Source organism: Frieseomelitta varia, unplaced genomic scaffold (assembly GCF_011392965.1).
Source record: "Frieseomelitta varia isolate USP_RPSP 00005682 unplaced genomic scaffold, Fvar_1.2 scaffold_866, whole genome shotgun sequence".
Classification (NCBI taxonomy): domain Eukaryota; kingdom Metazoa; phylum Arthropoda; class Insecta; order Hymenoptera; family Apidae; genus Frieseomelitta; species Frieseomelitta varia.
The window spans coordinates 45,271-66,367 of record NW_025110663.1 but is presented as its reverse complement, the minus strand read 5'-3'; the positions used below and the strand labels follow the sequence as shown (position 1 = coordinate 66,367).

Below are 21,097 nucleotides of genomic sequence, written 5' to 3'. Positions count from 1 at the left end.
GTTTCGCCCATTTTTCTTTACTTAAGTATACGTTAAAACTGAGAAAACACTGCAATTTTGGAACAAACAATTCTCGACGTGTGTGGCACGTCATTCCAGCGCAAGAGGTTAACCACTTGCGCTGGCAACTGACTGCGGACCTTAACGAGTGACCAAATCGTACACAACAATTCGCCGCTTTCTTTTTAAACTCGTCGGTATGACATCACTGGATAGAAATTGTTGAAAAGTAATAAATTTATTATTTGTTTTGCCTGAGTTATACTCAAATATACTTAAAACTGAGAAAATATTGCAATTTTGGAACAAACAATTCTCGACGCGCGTGAGGCACGTCGCAAGAGGTTAAAGGTTCATTTCCACCCTGTCGTCGATACGATCAGAGGGAGCATAACGCGTTCGCGTTAGGCTGGTGCTAGTTCTCGACGCGCAGACGAAAACGTGTGAAACGCATGCGCTCGCGCGCTATCGCGTGCATCGCACGAGACAAGCTCGCACTGTCCCGCGAGATCGTACGCGTAGGCCGTCCGCGACGGAGGAACTCACGAGCACACGACTCACGAGGGGAATAGTGTGGATCGTATGCTCCGGCTCGACGGTCGCGTTTCTCTGCCGTCATCGAATATCTCGTGAAAAACCGACAAGTGGATAATTGTATTTCGTATCACTCGCACATCGTGTGTGTAACATCGTTTGCAAGTGTTTTAGAAAGTAACTTGAAATTCTTTTTCTTTTTTGTTTGTTTATTGTTACGTATCATGTAACGAGTATGTTTGCTTCGGTGCAAATTTATCATTTTCACAATGGTTCCTTCCTTCCCCTCTTTTTGATAACGTGGGTGGTTTCCAATGCTGAATGAAGAGGAAGGGTGCATTTAAGGCGACCGGTTCTCGAGGGCACGAGCTCTGAAAGCAAGATCTAGGATCGATCACGAAGTCAGATTTCGCTGAACCAAGGCTGGTTAGTAGATTGGCAAGGTCGCGAATCGGATGTTCTTTCGATTGTGCGTGCGCGTGCATGGGAATGTGTGCGGTATGATTCAGTATCGGGTCCCAGTTCCATTGAATCGAACTTCGTGTGGGGATTCGGCTGGCAATTAATTTTAAGTGTTATGAGAACTCTGTGTTATTATCGATTTAACTAGGTGAAATCTTTGATGAAAACAGAGGAACTTTCTGGCATCGTCAAACAGTAAACTAAATCTTCATTTCTACTATGTGTATTTATTCATAAATTAATTTTTTTTTTTTTTTTTTTTTTGTATTAGATTACGTGGATGTATTAATTTTGATATTAATGCATGAAACATCGTGCTTATTCTGAAAAGAAATATAAAGGCTGAATTTTATATATATTTCTCTAAGTTCCGAATACACAAATTAATAGGATGAAAACAAAAGTAGTGTTATTTGCAAGGATGCACACGAAAGGGGTCTTGTTACATTTTATAAAGTTCGCGCTCCAACGACGTGCAATTGTGGGAACACAATTGGACGTTCGCGCGTCCTCATACATTTACACGTGAAAAGAAAACGAGTGGACAGGTCCGATAGGGAAAGGAACAACAGAAAAACCGTTTGCTCTGTTATACGAAATTGAACAGGGTTATATTTATTCCACGTTATTTAACAGGAAATAAAAACTTGCTAGGTCGGGTTTGATAAATCCTCGCGAAGAAGACAGGGACAGTTCATTCACAGATACGGAGGTTTAAAAAGATTGGACAAAAGTTGAATACGAGTGTCGTACATACATAAATAAATACTATAAATACGAACAAAAGGAAGAAAATTCACAGAGTCCTCTTGTTACAAATTGTCAAACTTCGGTCGAGATTAAAATTAATATTGTGCTATGGAAAATGTCTTAATAAGAATTTATTATGAATTTTCTTTGCTGTTTCAAATTTTTTGTTCATCCTTTTTCGACAAGTACTTTCGACATAATAATTGGCTCTCGTTGTATTCAAAAATTCGTTAAAAAGTTTCTTTTCCTTTAAATTTTCAACGCTGTCTCATTTCGCGAGTTATACCTGTTGTCAGAGAGGAAACCTGGTCGATGAATCGCGTTCTCGAATTCACGTTCAGGAAAAAAGAAAAAAAAAAACACGAACGAAAATCGAAGAGTATTTTTCTCTCTCTCTCTCTCTCTCTCTCGTGCAAGGGAACACGTGCTCTCGTGGCTGGTGTGCACACTGGATAGATAAGTTTGTAGGTGCCTCGGTGTGTTCACTCGTGCGTGACCAGGTCGCGTGGGTGGACGACGATACATTTTCAAACATTTTCGTTTCGTGAAAGTCCCGCGTTGCGACACCGCGCGGTGCTTGAAAATATAATTCAAGCGTTCGGTGAATCAGGGAAACGAGTCATTCTTTGGCTGCGCAGTTCCTCGCGAAGTGACGAAGTTACGTCTGTTGGAGCCTGTTTTCTGTTTGCTAATCACGAAAGTGGTAAGAGTTTTGCTGTCGTGTAATTACGTTCCCATTAGCGTGATATTAAAGTCCGCCAGTGACGTTCGTTTAACTCGGAAATGACAATTTTCTTCTCTTCGGATTTAATGAATATTCCAATCACGATCATTTCTCGAGCGATACTTTTGTTCGGCAAGTGTTCGTACAAGCGGTTCAAACACTGAGATCATTGAATTACGCCGACACGTTTTGTTATTAATCGGTCGTACAGTTGGTAGTTTTCTGAGAAGATCTGCTAAAACAAAGATCGAATGTCGGTTTTCTTATGAAAAGCATAATTATCGTATCTAATAAGATATAGCTCTGCTATTGGGAGAATGGAAGAGTTTTATCTTTCGTCGATGATTATGTTTCTACGTATAAATTTTTTATCACGTATAAATAAGCAAGACACAAATGTTGTCAACCAATTTTGTGTGTGTGTACACACACACACACACACACACAAACAAAATTGTTTGACAACATTTGTGTCTTGCTTATTTGTACGTGATACATACACAATGCTATATATTATATATATATATAACACATACATACATACACACAGTATGTATTACATTTATATAGATACATACATAATGCTATATGTTATATATATACACATACATATATACACACAATAATATACATATAATTTTTTATTACATATAAATAAGCAAGATACAGATGTGTCTACATATATATATATATAATAGACACATCTGTATATGTAATAAAAAATTTATACGTAGAATATATATATATATCCATAATGCAGTGTAGAATACAGTAAAAAAGAGAAGACAATAGATTAATTCTCAATTGTACGTTTAATGACAGTGCCGCGATAGATTGCATCTTACAACGCGAAAAAGGTTAACTATTAAAGGTTTTAAAGAGTCGCTAAATCGCCGGTTGTCCCTCTTATTATTGAACATAATTTTCTTGATCATTGCATGCGATGCATGGTGGCGCGATAATCGACTTCCTGCGCACGAATAAATGCAAGGGGTGTCTCGATCGTTTGTGTTTATCTCTGAAGACAGTTAATGATTGATTCTGCCAATGGTAGCGATCCACGATTTATACTTCCAAGCCTTTGAGTCTGCTAACTGTCATTTTTCGTTCCTCGAAGTCCAAAGAGCAATATGTTATTTTTTTTTTTTTTAATTCGTTGAAAGTCGATAAATTTTACGGTAAAGTATATATTACTCGGTAATATAGTAATATTATAAAGTAAATATTAGTCAAAAGTTTAGTATCTCTTATTCGACGTTTTATTGAAATTTGACTACATCTGTTAATTTGCATCTCGATCATCTGATTGTTGACATAATACTGTCGCTCACCTATAGTTTTATCTGTAAGTTTTTAACATTTTAATATTTCGTAGCCGAAAATTGTATTTACTTTTAGAAAGTTAATTACCTAATGACGGGATAAAGTATTAATAGAAGAAACTTATCGAAGTTAAAATACGAAGTAAATTGTTGTCATTATTTATTTTAACTTGTCTTCTCCCTAAATTCTGAACATACGCAGAAGTGATTCTAAACTTTCGAGCGTTGATATATGCATGTATGCGCGCGTGCATTTCACGATTACAGCGAACAACTCCTACGAGTTTATGCTGATCTTATCTAGACCACGAAAGAGTCTGCAAACTGAAATTATCACTGAAACGTTTTAATCTCAAGAGAGAGAGAGAGAAAGAAAGAAAGAGAGAGAATAATAATGCGTTCATTCAAAAGGAGCTGAAGGAAGGCAGGAAAATCGAGGAAAATCGCAAAGGTTCCGATGATTAAAAATCTTCCAATTTCTCATCCGAACATTTATACTGTTTCCATATTTAATACCAGTTTTATCAACTCGTTGAAATCTCTCGGGTTTATCTCTCGGTCTTGCTCGTTTCTCTGTTTCTCATTTTGTGTTGAGATACTCGAGTTGTAAAAGCGACAGGCCTGTTCGTATGTCAGTCTCTCTCGAGGCCGAACTGACGTGTCGAGCGAACATTTTGAATGCGTTATGTGTCGTTCGTGGCGGTTTCCTGTTCGCCGGAAGAAAGGCTACGACGTTCAGATCGCGTCCTTTTTGTCTATGATGCTCTCATCCTTGAACATTTAACCTTCTTTTCGTTGCACGACCCCGGAGCAGCACTGTCCGTGTGTTCTTCGAGCTGTTTGTTTTTTCTCTTTCTTCTGATTCAATTTTTTTTTTTTTTTGTAAAAACCGAGTCAACAACGCAGCTGCATACACGGTGACTGAGATATCGGTTCAAGGGTCAGCATACTTCGAATTACAGTAGATTACGATTAGGATTGAAGTTGAGGCTAAGAGGAAAGGAAGGGCTCTTTTTTGTCTATTTTTATTTTGTAATTCTGGAAATGTATATAATTAAAAATTTCTACGATCGTCGGCGTTAAAAGTTAGTAAAGACAAATTGATTTCACCAATTTAAATTTAGTGTTTGTAAAATTGTCCGAACGACACATTTAAAAAACAAGAGATTCATAAATAAAGAAACAATTGTCTCGAAAGGATTAGGAAACCAAGATGAATCACATAGTTTTAAAATCTGTGTTTTAGCTTTAGAAAATAGCAGAAAAAGATTTCGTACATCTTCGTCTTTTTGTAAACTTCAGGATCGTATCTTTAACATGTTTGAGTTATCTGAAGTATTTAAAGCAAACCGGTGTATTATCTTTCCAGTATTTGCGTGGTTGTTTCAAAATGGGACAAATTCTATCTTCCATTTGTTAAAAACTGTACGTATAATGGATTGGAATGACCAATAAGTGTATTGCAATGGAATCATACCGATTGAAGACTCATTTTCAATTCAAAGTAACTTCTTTTTATTTTGAATACCTTTCTGTAAAGGAACGTGAAAATAAAATTATATTTATATATGTTTTATAAAATATATTTATAAAAATTTTATAAAATATATTTTATAAATATAATATTAAATACTAAATATTTAATATTATTATATTAATATTGAATATTGAATATTTAATGTTATTATATTAATATTGAATATTAAATATTTAATATTATTACATATTAATATAATATTTTACAAAATATCCGAGTTGTGTAATAGTACGATTAGCAAATAAGATTCAATCCGACGAATGCGTCATTGGAGCAGAAAAGAAATTATTATAATCCGGGCACCCGTTACAGGCGACATATAATACGAGATCGTTTTACCTATCCTCGTCTTTACCATTTACAGAAATGTGACGCAATGCTGCGTCGTATGCTTTACAATTACACCGCTGATATACCTTCGGAGATGGCATCATTCGTTGGCAAATGTGATTCGTATACATCGTCTTTTTCTTTCTTTTTTTTTTTTTTTTTTTTTTTTTCTTCATGACATTGTATCTGTCGATCGATAGAATTTCTTTCACAATTTTGCGTCGAATGAAAGTTGTCGTCATTTTTCTTCACTTTCTGGTTTATTCACCGATATCTCGTTGTACAAGAAAATTTATCAGTGTTAATAATGATTCGTAGGACTTCGCTACGAGCGCAGTTCAATTGTGCAAAAAAACTTGTGAAAGAAAAACGAAGGGGAGTTGAGTTTGTTACCATCACGTGAGAGTCACTCGAGTCACCTCTAAACGAAAATATTATATTTGCTCTCCGTGTCGTGCACGTAGGTTACGATAGTGGATGGATGTAACAAGTGTAAATTGTTGGAAGAGCGTTTATAATCGCAAAGTGGCCGTGAACATGACACTGCGCATTTTTCCTTGAATCGCTCGGTCTTGTCTCCTTAGAAATCGAGTTCAATCGATTGCAACGTATCGCGCTGGACATGGCTTGGCGAGTTTCAAATGTTTGACATGGAATTACATAACGCTTACATCGCCGATGAATACGCATTAAAATATAGATCCAAGGTTATGGGAATATCGATAAAAGTGTGACACATGTAACAGATCGTGCAGTTGCGAGAGTGGTTTAGTTCGAAAATGGCACACAATGCATCTCTTCTCATTCAACTTGTATTTAAATAAATTTCAATACAAAGCTTTTATTTAATCTTTTCAAGATTAATACATTCGTTTACTTTTTTTTTATTATTTATTGTTTATTAATTATATTAATGTAATCATTATATATTTATATTATATTAGTAAATTTGGTATTATATATAATTGTATAAATAATTTTATTATATTTAATATTTAATATAAATTATATATAATTATATTATATTAATGTAATCATTATATATTTATATTATATTAGTAAATTTGGTAGTAACTTATGTTATATTAGTATTAATTTGGTATTATATTATATTAGTAATTTGGTATATATTTATATTATATTTATAAATTTAGTAGAATTGTATATCATTATATATTTATATTATATTAGTAAATTTGGTATTTGCAATTCCCGCGTTGTGAGCGTAATTGCCATTATTACTATCGGGCATCACTATCGGGATTACATTGCAATTAATAAGTGAAACGCTAAGTGAATATCAGTCGTTGGTCATGGTGCACTTTATGGAATGATAAACAATCTGCATGCATGCACGTCGCGTTCAACATTAAGGAGGAATTTACAAGAGCTCGTTTGCAATGTTGTCTGCAATATTATGTAGCATTCATTTACATTCTTCTCTGAATAGTAACTACAATTCAACGAGGATTCTCTCAAATGCATAGAATCTTCTATTTTTTTTTTTTTTTTTTTTTTTACTAAAAGTAAATTTCAGGAGACGCGTCTCTTTGTTAAAATGTTCGAACAAAGTCAAGAGAACAATTCTATAAACGTAAGGTTAAAATTACAAACGCGTTGGAGATGCAGAATGCTACGACACGGTTTTTGACTATTGCGTAATGTGTTAATTATTTGTACTACAAATAGCCTGGCATCGTTAGCGCCGATTGCAACACGGTCAAATTTTCACCACTGGAACATGCATGTACACGAAATTGTCTGTCTCGAATGTTGGATTAATAGTAATACTTCCTCGTTTCACTTGCTCACCTTTCTTTGATAGGATTAAACACGAAAACGCGGCAGCGAGCTTGTCATATCTTGCTTTTCAACAGATCGTTCGATTCTCTGAACACCATAATCACCACAATACCCACAAGTATTGTTTCATATTGACTACTTCGTATCTATTGTAAGATCCTCAACAACCTTTTGTACCTGAACTTAGATATTTCTTTCTTTTTTTTTTCCTTTTTTGGTTTTTTAGAATTAGAGTGTATAGCGTGTATAATGCTGGCTGTCCCTTGTACGGAAATGGTGTAGGCTCTACGCGTTGTTCGTTTTATTAGGCCTTCCGGTGTGCGTGCCGCGCTCAAGTTACTTTGGCGTTAACGTCAGGGTGACTACATGGTTAACGCGAGTCGTTCTGCGTTTAGCACGCTCTTTCCCACATTTATAAACGAAACATAAACGTTTTTCGAGTGGATTCCACTTCAGCATTTGTCACGTTTGTTCTTCCCAGGCATTTGATATTTCAAGAGATAACGCAAAATCTGTGAATGAAGTTTTTATGTCTTTCCTTTTTCCAGAGATAATAAAAAATGATTTCAAGATATATTACCCTTATCTCTATGTCCGTAGTGTCCAAATACGCACGCACGTGTGAAATTAGTAAATTTAGAACGACGAACTCAATATTTGCAAAGCAGATAATGCATTAACATAAATATTGCAGAGAAGAGATCTTAAGGGAGAGATGAAAGTGTGGAGATGAAGTCTTGGTTGGCTGACTTCGTGTGAGAAAAAGGGGGATATTGGCCATTGTCTACGCTTGTCTTTAGAATGTGGGAGCAAGCCAAGTGTTTAATTCGAACGATTGCTGACCGGACAGACGTGGTCTACGCAAACCTCATAAATGATGTTAGAATTAAATGATGAAACATATTGCTCACATACATATATACAAAATGGCTCGTAAAGATATTCGAATACTCACTCTAGAAAAACTTTGACGTGTATATACATAAGTCGTGTAATATATGACTTTTATAATATATACTCTATGAAATTTCATCAACTCTGCGGTAAAAGATTGTTGTGATTGGTTGTGAAAAGAATTTGAAACTAATTTTAAAATGTATATATGAAAATTAGAAAATAACATATGTATGTATATGTTATAATATTATTCAAAAGTTTTATAATATTAAAAAATATATATATTTACTATGCTATATATTTATATGCATAGCATATTGACGTGAACAGTCATCTTAAGCATATAATAATGTTTATGATGCGACTTGGATCAAATTTCAAATTTTATCATCATCCATGCGAGGAGGAACTAATCTAGATTGTTTTTGATCCTCTAAAAAAAAACTACAGGTATGAAGTGGCATAGCATCTTTTATGCTACTTGAAGCAGTCGTAGCAAAGATCGTTGTACAAATTGCTTACACTGTGAAAATTACTGTTGTTACGATCGCGAAAGTTAATACTTTTTAAATATGACCTAAGTCGTATTCGTTTTCTTATAAATATGACTACTTTTTAAATATGACCTAAGTCGCATTCGTTTTCTTATTTATAGTTTCAAACGGAAATCTTTTTTTTTTCTTTTTATTACGTACTCCATTATCAACTAAATAATGATTTTGTGTCGTGTTTTGTTTACATCGCATTACTTATTCCATCGGAACGAGCATTTTTTTCTTTTCTTTTTTTTTTTTTTTTTAACAAATTCACAGTACGTGTCGAGCAAAGGTCAACCGTGAAATAGCTAAACCAGAATTATGACCTTGAGAAAAAATGACTCGGGCGTGCTACCCTTATCTTTGTTTATATTGTTTTTAACATGCTTATAGCAAGTTTAAAAAGGTTCTCATAATGCGATACGAATCCAATGCGCGTTTTGATGTTCTTCCATTAGTAAATTGCAAATATTTGGACAGTTATTAGGAGGAAGATAAATATTGCCAAACAGTACAACTTCAATAAATTGATAAAACAAAAGAACATAGTTTACAGGCATGAAGTAGTACTGTTATATAATGGCATTTACGCGCTATATGAAATGAACGTATGTCACTAGATCGTAAGTTTCCAAGTAATCTACGTTTATCAATTATATGTGGTATTTTGTTATATTAAATAAAAGTTTATTTAAAATTCCGTTTGATCGGCAAACGAAATGCGGCTTAGGTCAGCGGGGCCCAAAATAGAGAAATTACTATTTTCTGAAAGGTTAGAAATTCACGTGAGACGAAATTGGCTCGTTTTACCTAATTAAACAAGTTGAACATATGCAAAAATATACGAAATATGCGAATATACATAAAATGTTCGCCGAGTGAACTTTTTGACTCATTCGTAGAAATATCAGTTCGCACGGGTGTCCACAAATTTATACATCCTGTTCATACCTACGTATTGTAAGTAATTTAAAGTATAACAAGCGCGAAGTGTGAACAACAATGATGATTTTATCTGTTTTCGAAGAAGACTGATCGTACATCGAACGATTGACACATATTGTATAAATAGAAGCTGCCGTCACACGTTTCACAAAAATATATAGCTGGTAGTATTAAGAGGCGTATGGAAATGAGTTTGTCTTGATCTCGAGGCGGTTGTTGTTTAGCGAACAAATTCTTACGAAACTCGTGCCTAGTTTGAACACTAGATTCATACTATATCATCTTTTTCCTCCTTTCCTACTCTGCTTTGCTTTAAACGATCAAGCAAAAACTAATATAAATATTTTTTTCTTCTCTTCTTTTTTTTTTTTTTTAATGTACTTTCGGTATAAACATCAACTGTGGAATGACATGTTCCACGATACCAGTAGCATTGTATACTAATTTTGATCGTCGTGTCGAAACGAAAAGATTGCAAACAGCACTTCTTGAACTTGATTTGAATTTTATAATTATAAATGACATAATTAAATATATATTTCAAGGCTGTGATGTGTCTAAAAAAAAAAGTAGTATGTTATTCCAGGCTTCGGAGTTACATATCTTTTTTGGTGCATAGGAGAACTGTTTTAATATCGCGATTAACTTTGACTTAATTATCGAGGCATCATACCTATTGAGCTAGAAACAATGCCCACACAACTGTGGGTGTCTAACAAGCAGGAGAGAGCGAAAGTATCAGAGAATCGTCGCCCTGGTTTTAGTTAGAACCGTGTTTCTTTAAAAGAAAGTTCTTCGACAGTATTATCTCGTTCGATACGCGAGAACATTTCGCGAAGAACCATAGTTATAGAAACTTCGGAATAATTGAGAACTCGAGGAATCGGTTAATATATATATAGCCATTTGGCAATGGATGCGGAAACTAAGTAAAGAATAAGCACTGATGATGATAATAATATTTACATTTTTCATAAAGACAAGCAGAATAAAAAAGAAACAACAACGTAATTAGTATCTTCAGCTAGCTACATAAGTAAGTTATATAAAGTAAAAACGAATGACAATGAAAACGAAAGGAACGAATGTGGAAATTTTTGTTGACGATTTTTTTTTAAACGATAATTTTTTTTCTTTTTATAGCGTGTTTAATTCGATTTCAGATGAACCACGTTCAAGGTGTAGATCATGGGATGACGTAGGACCGACTAAAATGGAAACTGTCGGTCAAACGCACAGACATCATCCATCCTTAGAGGCAACTAGGTCCAATACCTCGACACAGTCGGCTAGAAGCGAAGACTCTTGGTGCTCAGCCTCGGATCATGACCTCTCCTCGGATGACGAGAGTGAGAAGAGTAATATCAGTATTAAGTAAGCACTAATTACATTGAATAAATCCAAATAGTTTGTAGAATGAAAAAAAATTGCGGAACTTGGATGAAACGAGGAAATCTAACGACATCCAAAAAGATATAATTTCCCACGATGCGTAATTTTAATTTTCTACGAAACTCAAGTATTTTCTTTCAAAGGAAACTTCGCGCTTTTTAAAAGAATTAGATTAAGAGAGGAAAACTCAACGGTTTGAATCAGTTCGTCGGTACAATTGTTGTTGGTTCAGAGAATCAATTATTGTTTGTTCCCATATTGACATCTTCCCGAGGATACATATAATTAATCGAAACGATTATTAATTCTCCATAGAAGTAATTGCCAATTGAGAAATACGTTACACAAGGCAAGGACGCTGTGCGATAAGTGGAGGCCGCAAAATATGCGAGTGAACAATGCCGATCCATTGGACTCGCCTGGTAACCATGGAAGACTATCTAGATGGTTTAGCATCCGGAGAGGATCGACGCAACAATATGACGTGGATTCCTCCGACACGGTGTCCCTTACCAGCCCCATCAAAACTCCTCAAATGCCGCAACTTTGTGAAGTAATTGTCCAAAAGATTCTATTTCTATTCATTCCTCTTCCATAAAGACTTATTGGTTCACTTCAATGGTGAAAATAATTACTGCTTTTTTATTTCTGTAGATCTAATTTCTAGTCTATTAACAAATTTGTAAAAACTTTTACAGACGGTACAAGATAAAATTTTGTAAAAAGGGCTATTGAGTAAATACTATGAAGATAAGTTAACGCAGATTTACTGAGATACACGTGTTTCAGGTTGAAGAGGAAAACAGTGCAATGGTGCAATTTCAGTGCATGCAGCAACGCAGACAGACCCCACCTGCCCTTCCTCCGACACCTCCGAATTTAACTCCTCAACAGTTAAAACGTCGACACATAGTAGCAGCTATAGTACATTCTGAAAACAGTTATGTGTCCACATTACAGAGGCTAGTGAATGTACGTACACATTAGTTTAAACCGCTCTGCACAAGATTCGTTCGGAGAACTTCATGTAGAAATATCTTCTTTAGGATTACAAGAAACCGTTAGAAGAATCTTCGCCGCCTATATTGAGTCAGGCAAAAATAGCGACATTGTTTCACAGATTGCCTGAAATTTTGCAATGCCACACGTTATTCAGAATTGCATTAGCGGAATGTGTACGTTCATGGGACAAGGACGAGAAGTTAGGAGACGTGTTTGTAGCAAGTTTCAGCAAAGCTATTGTTCTTGATATTTACAGTGGGTTTATAAATAATTTTTCAGTAGCTATGGACTTGGCTAAACAAGAATCAAAAAGAAAGACTGCGCTCGCCGATTTTTTCAAGGTATGTATAATGTGTAGTAATAATAATACAAGCGACTGTATCATCATAAAGTAATTTAAAATACGATTGTATCTCAGGTGAAACAAATAAGTGCACACGATAGATTGTCCTTCTTTGGATTAATGGTGAAACCTGTGCAAAGGTTTCCACAGTTTATATTATTCTTACAGGTAAGCGCAGTATTGTTTTACTTTTGTTTTCAGTGATTATGTCGCAGTGTAATAACACAAACTTTTGATTAGGATTTACTGAAGCATACGCCACAGGGTCATCATGACAGAATGTCGTTGCAATTGGCATTGACTCAATTAGAGAGTTTAGCGGAAATGCTTAATGAAAGGAAACGCGAAGCGGAACAATTCCAAGCGTTTAAAGAAATGCTTCGGCATGTATCTGGAAAATTGTCTCATCGTCCTCTTTCTTCTTCATCTAGGTACCTCATAAGAGAAGATAACGTTACGCAGTTGGTAAATATATATATGCGTCTCTAACAAAATATTCAAATATCCCAATATAACTCGTTATTTTATATATTATATATTATGATAAATCGCTTTAGGAATTTAATCAAAACGGTATGATAACAAAGTCTAAAAGAAGGAGGTTACTATTGTTGAATGATCTTGTGGTGTGCGTTTCGGTAACTCCGAGATCCGCAGAGGACTTTAGCGGTAGTGAAAGACTGACTTTGAAGTGGACATATCCCGTATCAGATATTGAGGTATAACAACATTCTTTATACAACTTATAGTGATTAATGACGCTAATGATAGCAATATTAAAATTATATCGCTGATAACAGTAATATCAATAACACCATGTTGCACTATAGATTCAGGATACAAGCACTTCGCCAACATTAAGTCGTTTACTGACTGCCGGTCTAAATAAAGGCGGGAGCCTAAAATCCGATAAGAGTGGAGATTGCGGACAAGTGGGTGCAGATAACCTCTGCGTAGAAATGAACGATTTAATGCATGATTACGAAGTCATGTCTAGGATAAGCGACTTGGTTGCACAATTAAAGGGTAAATACGAGGTAGGCGAAAAACGAATTACAATCGTCTTGATTTTTATACGTGTATAAATATATAATAATTATAATAAATAAATATATTTTGGATTTCTTAGGGAATGACGCTTGAGAAAACTAAACAAATTTTGCAATCCATACAACTCTCCATACAACAGAAGGATGAGGATATGGTTTGGGCAGATAGTTGTTGTTTGCAATTAGTAACGAAACAAGGACAGATGTACACGTTCCAAACGGAAAATCCATTAGTGAAGAAAGACTGGATAACGGAGCTTAGACTGGCACAGCTAGCTTTAGATCCGAATAATTCGCCATCTTGGGAAGTACCTGAACAAGAACAGCGGCCATCTACGAAAATGCCGCTCTTCGTCAGTTCTCAACAAGTGTATCATTCGCAACATCAGACAGAAGTGAGATTTTTACCATGATGGAGCGATGATTATTATTTTTTTCTTTTAATTATGTCTAAGTTTCGTACATGTTTATATATAATAAAATCAAATGCGTTTTAGGTACGTTGCGGCTGCTACTATACCACGCAAAACCCACGTCCCACGAGGCGCCGTGGAAGAAGTCAAAGTTATTTGTGGATATGTACTGGCGACGGTATATCCAGTCATGTGACAGTATTTGGTCAATCAACGACAGCCTCGGCCACCTCCTTAAAGCAAGTCACGACTTTTGATCTAGTGGAAACGAAAGTCGCGGCCATAGAGTTCGTGAAGGGTGTGTCCTCTGATCCACTTTCGCTGGCGAGCGACCTCGTGTGGATGGGCACGGACTCTCGCAAGATCATGATCTATGCCGGCTCGGAACCCGAGAAGCAAGAAGAACTCGGAAGTTATTCCGTTTCAGGTCCAGTCATACAAATCAAGTATCATTGCGACAATGTTTTCGTCGCCCTGGGAATTGGCTTGCTCCTCCTCTTCAAAAGGCAAGTGGACGGCACTTGGAATCTCAGAGATCCGTTCGTGATATCCCTAGGTAGTGAACCGGTGTCTTGCTTGATGCCGATCAACGCCTCTGTTTACGCTGCCTGCGGCAAAAAGGTTTGGGTACTTAACGCAGTCAGCGGCGACGTGATGAAAAGCTTCAGCGCTCAGCACGAACACGTCGGCAGTGTGAAGCTCATGGCTCATTCCGGAGTCGGTCTCTGGGTCGCCCTCAAGAACTCCAGCACCGTCTGCCTGTATCACACTGAGACGTTCAAACACTTGCAGGACATTAACATAGCATCCAACGTGTTGAGAGTGACGAGGTCGAATAGCTCCAATTCTTGTGGCGATAACTTGAACAACAATCAAACGGCGGTCACCGTGACAGCGCTTCTGGCGTGCAAGGGTCTGCTCTGGGTTGGTACAAACGTGGGCATCAGTCTAACGATTCCTCTGCCACGACTGGAAGGCGTGCCTATTATCAGTGGCCGTGTCAATATTTCGTATCACGCGCATTTCGGTCCTATTACCTTCTTGCTTGCTATTCAGAACCCGAAAAACACGATAAACTGTGCGACCGACGAAATCGCCGACGAAGAAACTGTGCAGTTACGATCGAAGGAATCCGACAACAGTCGAAACAGGGATCGAGCAAGTTTGGATTCCTCCATGTCAAATAGCATACTGAAGTTGAAGCAGCAATTGGCGAGTAGCCCGGTGATGTTAAGACGGAAACGTAGCAAGGAGTACGAGTACAGAGGCTCTAAAACACTGCCCAGGGGACTCGGCTCCGGCGGAGGATTTCTGTCGAGCTCGATGTCCGGATCGCAGAGCTCCGGTGAGAATTGCGACGTTTACGGCTTGTACGGGGAATTGATGTACGTGAAAGACTACGAGAATGAGAACAGCTCAGGCATCGATTTGATTTACGAGCCATTGCGAAGAAGCGATCCGGAACTAGCAGCCATACCAAATAAAGTTAGCACGTTAGATCGTAGACTGAAGATGAAGATCACTAGGCCCAGGTCGCTCGATTTGTCAAATTGGTCGGTCGATTCTCACGCGAGTTCTCTCTACACGTCTTCTGGTTCTGAGGAGAACCTCTCATTGAAAACTGGCAAACTGTCACGAAACAGTAGCACAGCTAGTCGAAATGGCCCCTACGAAACAACCACTCCTAATAGCAGTATAGGACAGTCTGTACCAGAACCGATACCACCGACCAATAATTTAAAGACGACCGGTAAGAAGATCAACAAGACGTTGCAACAGATCGAGCAGCCCAAACGAACCGTTTTGACGTTAATGGGTGGCAGAGGTTACATCAATTGGAGACAGCTAAACGCGCAATCAGTTACCGACAAGGGCTCTAAATCGGGCTACACGTTCAAAGATCCTAATAGCAACGATGCTCATATCGTGCTGTGGGAAATGAAGTTATGATACTCAGTTACACTAGGCCTGTCGTTACGTCAGCTACGGATAGAAATGTTTTAAAGAAAATGCTTTTAATAGCCGATAGTGAGCTTTTGTAGTATCGGCAAATAGGACCAAAAAATGAAGGAAAAAGGAAAAAAGAGATCAGAAAACTATTGTCGAACTGATATTCACTTAATCAGTAAGAATAATTTGATAAGGATTTGTTAATTAATTAGCGTAATTTTTAAGTTCAGCCGCAGCGATTGTTCGACATGAATGCCATCTTGGAACTACAATTAAAAACGAAGATTTCTCGATTGTCCTTATCGTTTACAATGCAAAGATGTATAGTCTTTTCGCGTAGCTCTCTAAAAGAATAAAAAGAAAAAGAAAGCAGAAATTTCATATTTCACTGTACGACGCTTTCATCCTTCAACACGATCAAGATGTTCTATTTCTTTCTTTCAGGCTGAATTTGTTTCGTGTACATTCGTATACGTTTGTATATTGTTTTTTTTCTTCAGTTTAGAAAACTAAAAAAGAAAGGACAAAAAGTATTGAGAATACATGCGTAACTAGAAAGACCAAAACTCGCAATTAAATATTGATTTCTGGAAATGCTGGTGTACGAGAGTGTACGCATTGTTAGAAGAAAGGATTAAATCTTGAACATACGTTTTAATGGACATGATTTGTTATTTTTGTAATTATGTTACGAGAACTGTTTGAAACAGTGGTATTCTCAAAAATAACGATAATCATTCAATGAATTATGAAATTCAAAATTATTAATGAATTAATTGAAAATCTTAATTGCTTAACGTGGCAGATGAAAATGAATGCGACAGCGATTTTTGAATACCGCTAATTTGAAATTCCAATTTTTCGAGTTTTCGTTACTCGATAAAAATCGTGTGATGCGCACATGAATTTGTAAGATACATGAATATAAAACATTGTCTTACTCTTTATAAGCAGGACGCTTCGCATCGTGAGGGAAGACGATAGACTTTTAAGTGTTTCTCGTTGCTTTCATTTTGAGTCTTGTAAATGAAAGTTCGAAAAGGCCCTAATTTTTGTAAAGAGGGAAATAACACACAGTAGCATCTGTGATTTATTCTTTTTTTTTTTTTCTTTTTGATGCATTAATTGTGCTTAACATACGAAGAATCTCTGATAAATGAACATTTTCTTTAAACTTTATCTTGCATTGATAAAATTAGAAGAAAAAAAAAGAAAAAAAGAATAGAAATATCGCGAAAGGGAAAGAATAGAATTAAAATGCTCAGATAACCAAATTCATTGAACACGTTTAGTTTTTTTGCTGGAATAAAAGTGAAAAATTTTGAAATTTGGTTTCGATACTTTAAAAAAAAAAAGGAGAAAAAGAAAAAAATGAATATCGAATATCAAATTGGTTGCTCTTTACTAAATGATGTTGCAGATCATTCGGTAACATTTAATGGCATTTTTTGAGAGTGCGTAAGGTATATTTTATATCTTTTATAAATGTTAGTACGTTGAACATTTTTGATATATATTTTACTGCCAAACGCGATAGATATTTCTCGAGAGAATAAGGGGAAAAAAATGGTAGATAAGAGAAAGAATGCGCAAAACAAGAGATCTCTGATGATCGATGACATATAATATGTTGTCCGTTCTCTATTTGTGATATGATTGACTAGAGAAAAAAGATTAGAAAAATGAAAAATAAAAAACACAAAAAAAAAATAAGATTTATGTCAGTTACCCAGTGAGAGAAGTATATCATAGTTTTGTCGCAAATGTGCTGTTGAGTTTCTTCGCTACCAGCATGGACGAACGAGTCTGCGTGTACATATACATATTTTCCGAGAAAATTAATTTTTATATTACAAATGAATCCTGGATAGATTTATATTTTGTACACTACTTTTTTTCTGTTTAGGTTTATAGAGATATATACATAATGTAATCTTATTTTGTATTTATACGAACGATACATACACACGGAATTTATTCAGCAATACTTTGTTTTACCACACGGTACACGCACACGTTATACACCACGTACATTGCGCGCACATATATTTATTACTTAAAACAAAAAAAGTCTCAACGTTGTATTATTGTTATGTACGAAACTTAAAAATTTTGTTACGTTAGTGTTCGAAAAGGCTATTCGATTCAATGATTTTCACCATTTGTATTTGTATATTGCTGGATATTATAATTATTTAAAAAACAGATGTAAAATTTTTTATTCCCTTCACTTTCTATTTTCTTTTTAAATTATTATTATTAAGACAACCACAATTTCATAAGTAACAATAATTTGAAAATTGTTGAATTCACACCACCATAAAGTACGCGAGGTTTAAGATGCAGAATTGTACGTAACTGTAGTTTTCAGATGTATAGTTTATTCTTTGTACAATAGTGCGATATGTTTATATTATAATATGGCGCACAAATAACTTGCTATTTCTGCGTACGATTCTATTGATATCGCGTCGTACATTTTTCGATACAGAAAACAGAATTTGCACATTTTTTTTTTAATTCTGGCGTTAATAACTTTCATTGATACCTACTACGATATGCGTGGATAAGTACGATATGTGTGACTATACAATATGAAATATTAAGTATTATGTTTCACTACTTTTAATTTCAATTAATTGTTTTTTTCTTTTTCATGAATTTCTTTACGTACAATGAATCTTCTACAATACAGCTTTGTTGTAAATAATTCGTTAAAAATTTTCTTCTTACACATCAGAATATAATGTATATTGTTACAGTATACAAATAATCATCATTGAAACAGTTCTCCGGTAACAAAAGCTTCTCTGTCGTGTTTCTTTAACATGAATTTAATATTTCGAAGAAAATACTTAATAAAAGCATTGTAGAACTCTACATTTACAGCAGCATTTATTTTTAATTTTCTTCAGTTCACTACTTAATTTAAATGTATGTATGTATATATATATTTATTTATTATACACGACAGAAAATTCATTTTTGTTCGAGACTGTGTGTATGTATATAATAAACTACTAAGGATTCTTTTTACTCTGGTATGGTGCTCTATTAACTCTACATTATACCTATTAACCATTTAATTACAATCATCTTGTCTTTGCTCACACATATATCGTGATAGTAGAGCAGAAAATGAATTTATCTATATTGTCCTAATACAGAAATACAAGCTTTAATAACAATTACTTAATTGTCACTTAATTATCACTATAGTGATATTTTCTTTCAGATTAAAAATGGGTGCTCTCTCTTGACTGCAACTTCGAAACGTGGATTTGATTACATAAACTCTCAAGAATTACAATTTGCAATATTAATTTTACCTTCTCTGTCATCTTTTTAAAGTACCAAAGTATAAAGTACAGCAGAAAGAATGCACACAAACAGAATACAAGTTATATTTTATATTCAGTTTGTGATAATATGAAAGAGTCCCCACGCGTTGTTTGCTGTTTATTTAACATCTTAATTAACTCATTATAATTTATTCGTTTCTCCATCTTCAAACGTATTTCAATACTCAATTATACGCTTAAATCTTACATATTTCATTTCATTTAAAAGTATATCAAAATCGAAAGGCGCAAATCGACAGTGTTTGGTAACGAATCAAACGCACTGTAATCCTTAGCATTAAAATACGAATTGTCTCTCATTGTAAAAAGCATGATTGATCTGCCGCGTCATACGAAGTGCATGTACGGATTTCCTGTGTCCGTTTCAAATCTTTCTTCTTTTTTTTCTTTTCATTAAGAGTATTGGCTATCGCGATAACTGCAACTGTATCGTTCTATTACATGTATTTATAAAATACTTATATATACATATACGTACACGTATGTAATGCAGATAACATAATAGATAATACCTGCCCGAGCTGCCTCTATTCTGTCGCACACTTAAATATTTGGTGCTGTCTTTAACTTAAAATATATTTGATTTATGGGGAAGTTAAAACTCCTCCTTACAGACGGTGGATGAAAATTATGAATATTCACTTGATTCAAAACAAATAGAAAAAAAGATATGGTTACCAATTAAGAGTTACTAGGAAACACATAATACTGCTAGAAACTTGTTTTTACCCAGTTCAATGAATTTTCAATATTACTATTTTCTTTGTTTCTTTTTTTTCATTCATTCATTTCAGTAATATTGAAAACATCATTAGAAACTTATGACGCGTACATACATATGTCAGCTCTCACATTGCATACATGCTTGGTAAATGGTATGATAATTTAAATATGATTACCCTCAATATGACGACGTATACCTTTCCTCTTATTAAATAAAAGTAAAACGTAATAAAAATACTGAAATATTTATACAGATTATTGTAACAATCCATACCAGCCTTGTAATTTGTTCAATTTACACATATCGTTTGAAATTAATTTTATAATTTTATTAAATTTACATATTAACAAAGGATAGATATTATTTCAATTTAATGATTTTCTTCGTTTAAATTAATCGCTATTATTGTTATTATTAATATTAATATAGAACTAAACTATCTATGTAAATAAACATCTATATATCTTTGTCCCACAATCAGACAAGATAAATAATTAAAAATATCCTTTATAATTAAATCAAATACAATATATCAGTTTTGGAAGAATTATACTTTTCGTTTTCTTTCATCTATTGGAAATAAAAATATTTATAATTCAAATAATTGTACTTGCAAAATAAAAATTACTAGAGGTAGCATTTGTATGTTTTATAATAGAAAAACATTTGCACTTTTATTAACAGAGGAAGACTTTGGGATAATGTGTATAAAAATCACAAAAATGATATATATAAAAATTAACAATAATTTAGTCATTAAATTATGGTTATACGGTGGAAAATTGCATGATTGTGTAATTTATCATTATTTCAAAATATCTTTAAATCAATAACGAAAATTTTCAAAATTTATACTTATCGATAGTGTGCCCAAGCATGCGGTTTTTTTTTATAAATGCTACTTTTTTCCAGAACACAAAAAAGTAGTTTTGTGCGTGTATGTAATCACAAAATATATTGCCTAAAACAATTTTTGGCCAAATTTTATTGCAAAGTATTATATATGAAAATATAAATAATAT

The 21,097-nt window shown here is 34.6% G+C and overlaps 1 protein-coding gene across 5 annotated transcripts in view; it reads left to right on the top strand.

The window, feature by feature from the left end:
• Positions 1-18,194, top strand: part of LOC122536686 (rho guanine nucleotide exchange factor 10) — a 47,644-nt gene extending 29,450 nt beyond the window's left edge. For 3 of the 5 annotated variants that reach the window (XM_043669228.1, XM_043669227.1, XM_043669229.1), the window contains 10 exons: positions 11,004-11,214; positions 11,548-11,785; positions 12,022-12,204; positions 12,279-12,575; positions 12,653-12,745; positions 12,818-13,042; positions 13,135-13,296; positions 13,408-13,614; positions 13,707-14,021; positions 14,124-18,194. In XM_043669228.1, the coding sequence (XP_043525163.1) occupies positions 11,004-11,214; positions 11,548-11,785; positions 12,022-12,204; positions 12,279-12,575; positions 12,653-12,745; positions 12,818-13,042; positions 13,135-13,296; positions 13,408-13,614; positions 13,707-14,021; positions 14,124-15,989 (3,797 nt within the window). In that variant the 3' untranslated portion in view covers positions 15,990-18,194. Of the gene's footprint in view, positions 1-510; positions 961-2,224; positions 2,450-11,003; positions 11,215-11,547; positions 11,786-12,021; positions 12,205-12,278; positions 12,576-12,652; positions 12,746-12,817; positions 13,043-13,134; positions 13,297-13,407; positions 13,615-13,706; positions 14,022-14,123 lie in introns of those variants that run through there. The other 2 variants (XM_043669230.1, XM_043669231.1) reach the window with 2 other exon arrangements.
• Positions 18,195-21,097: the final 2,903 nt, after the last annotated feature.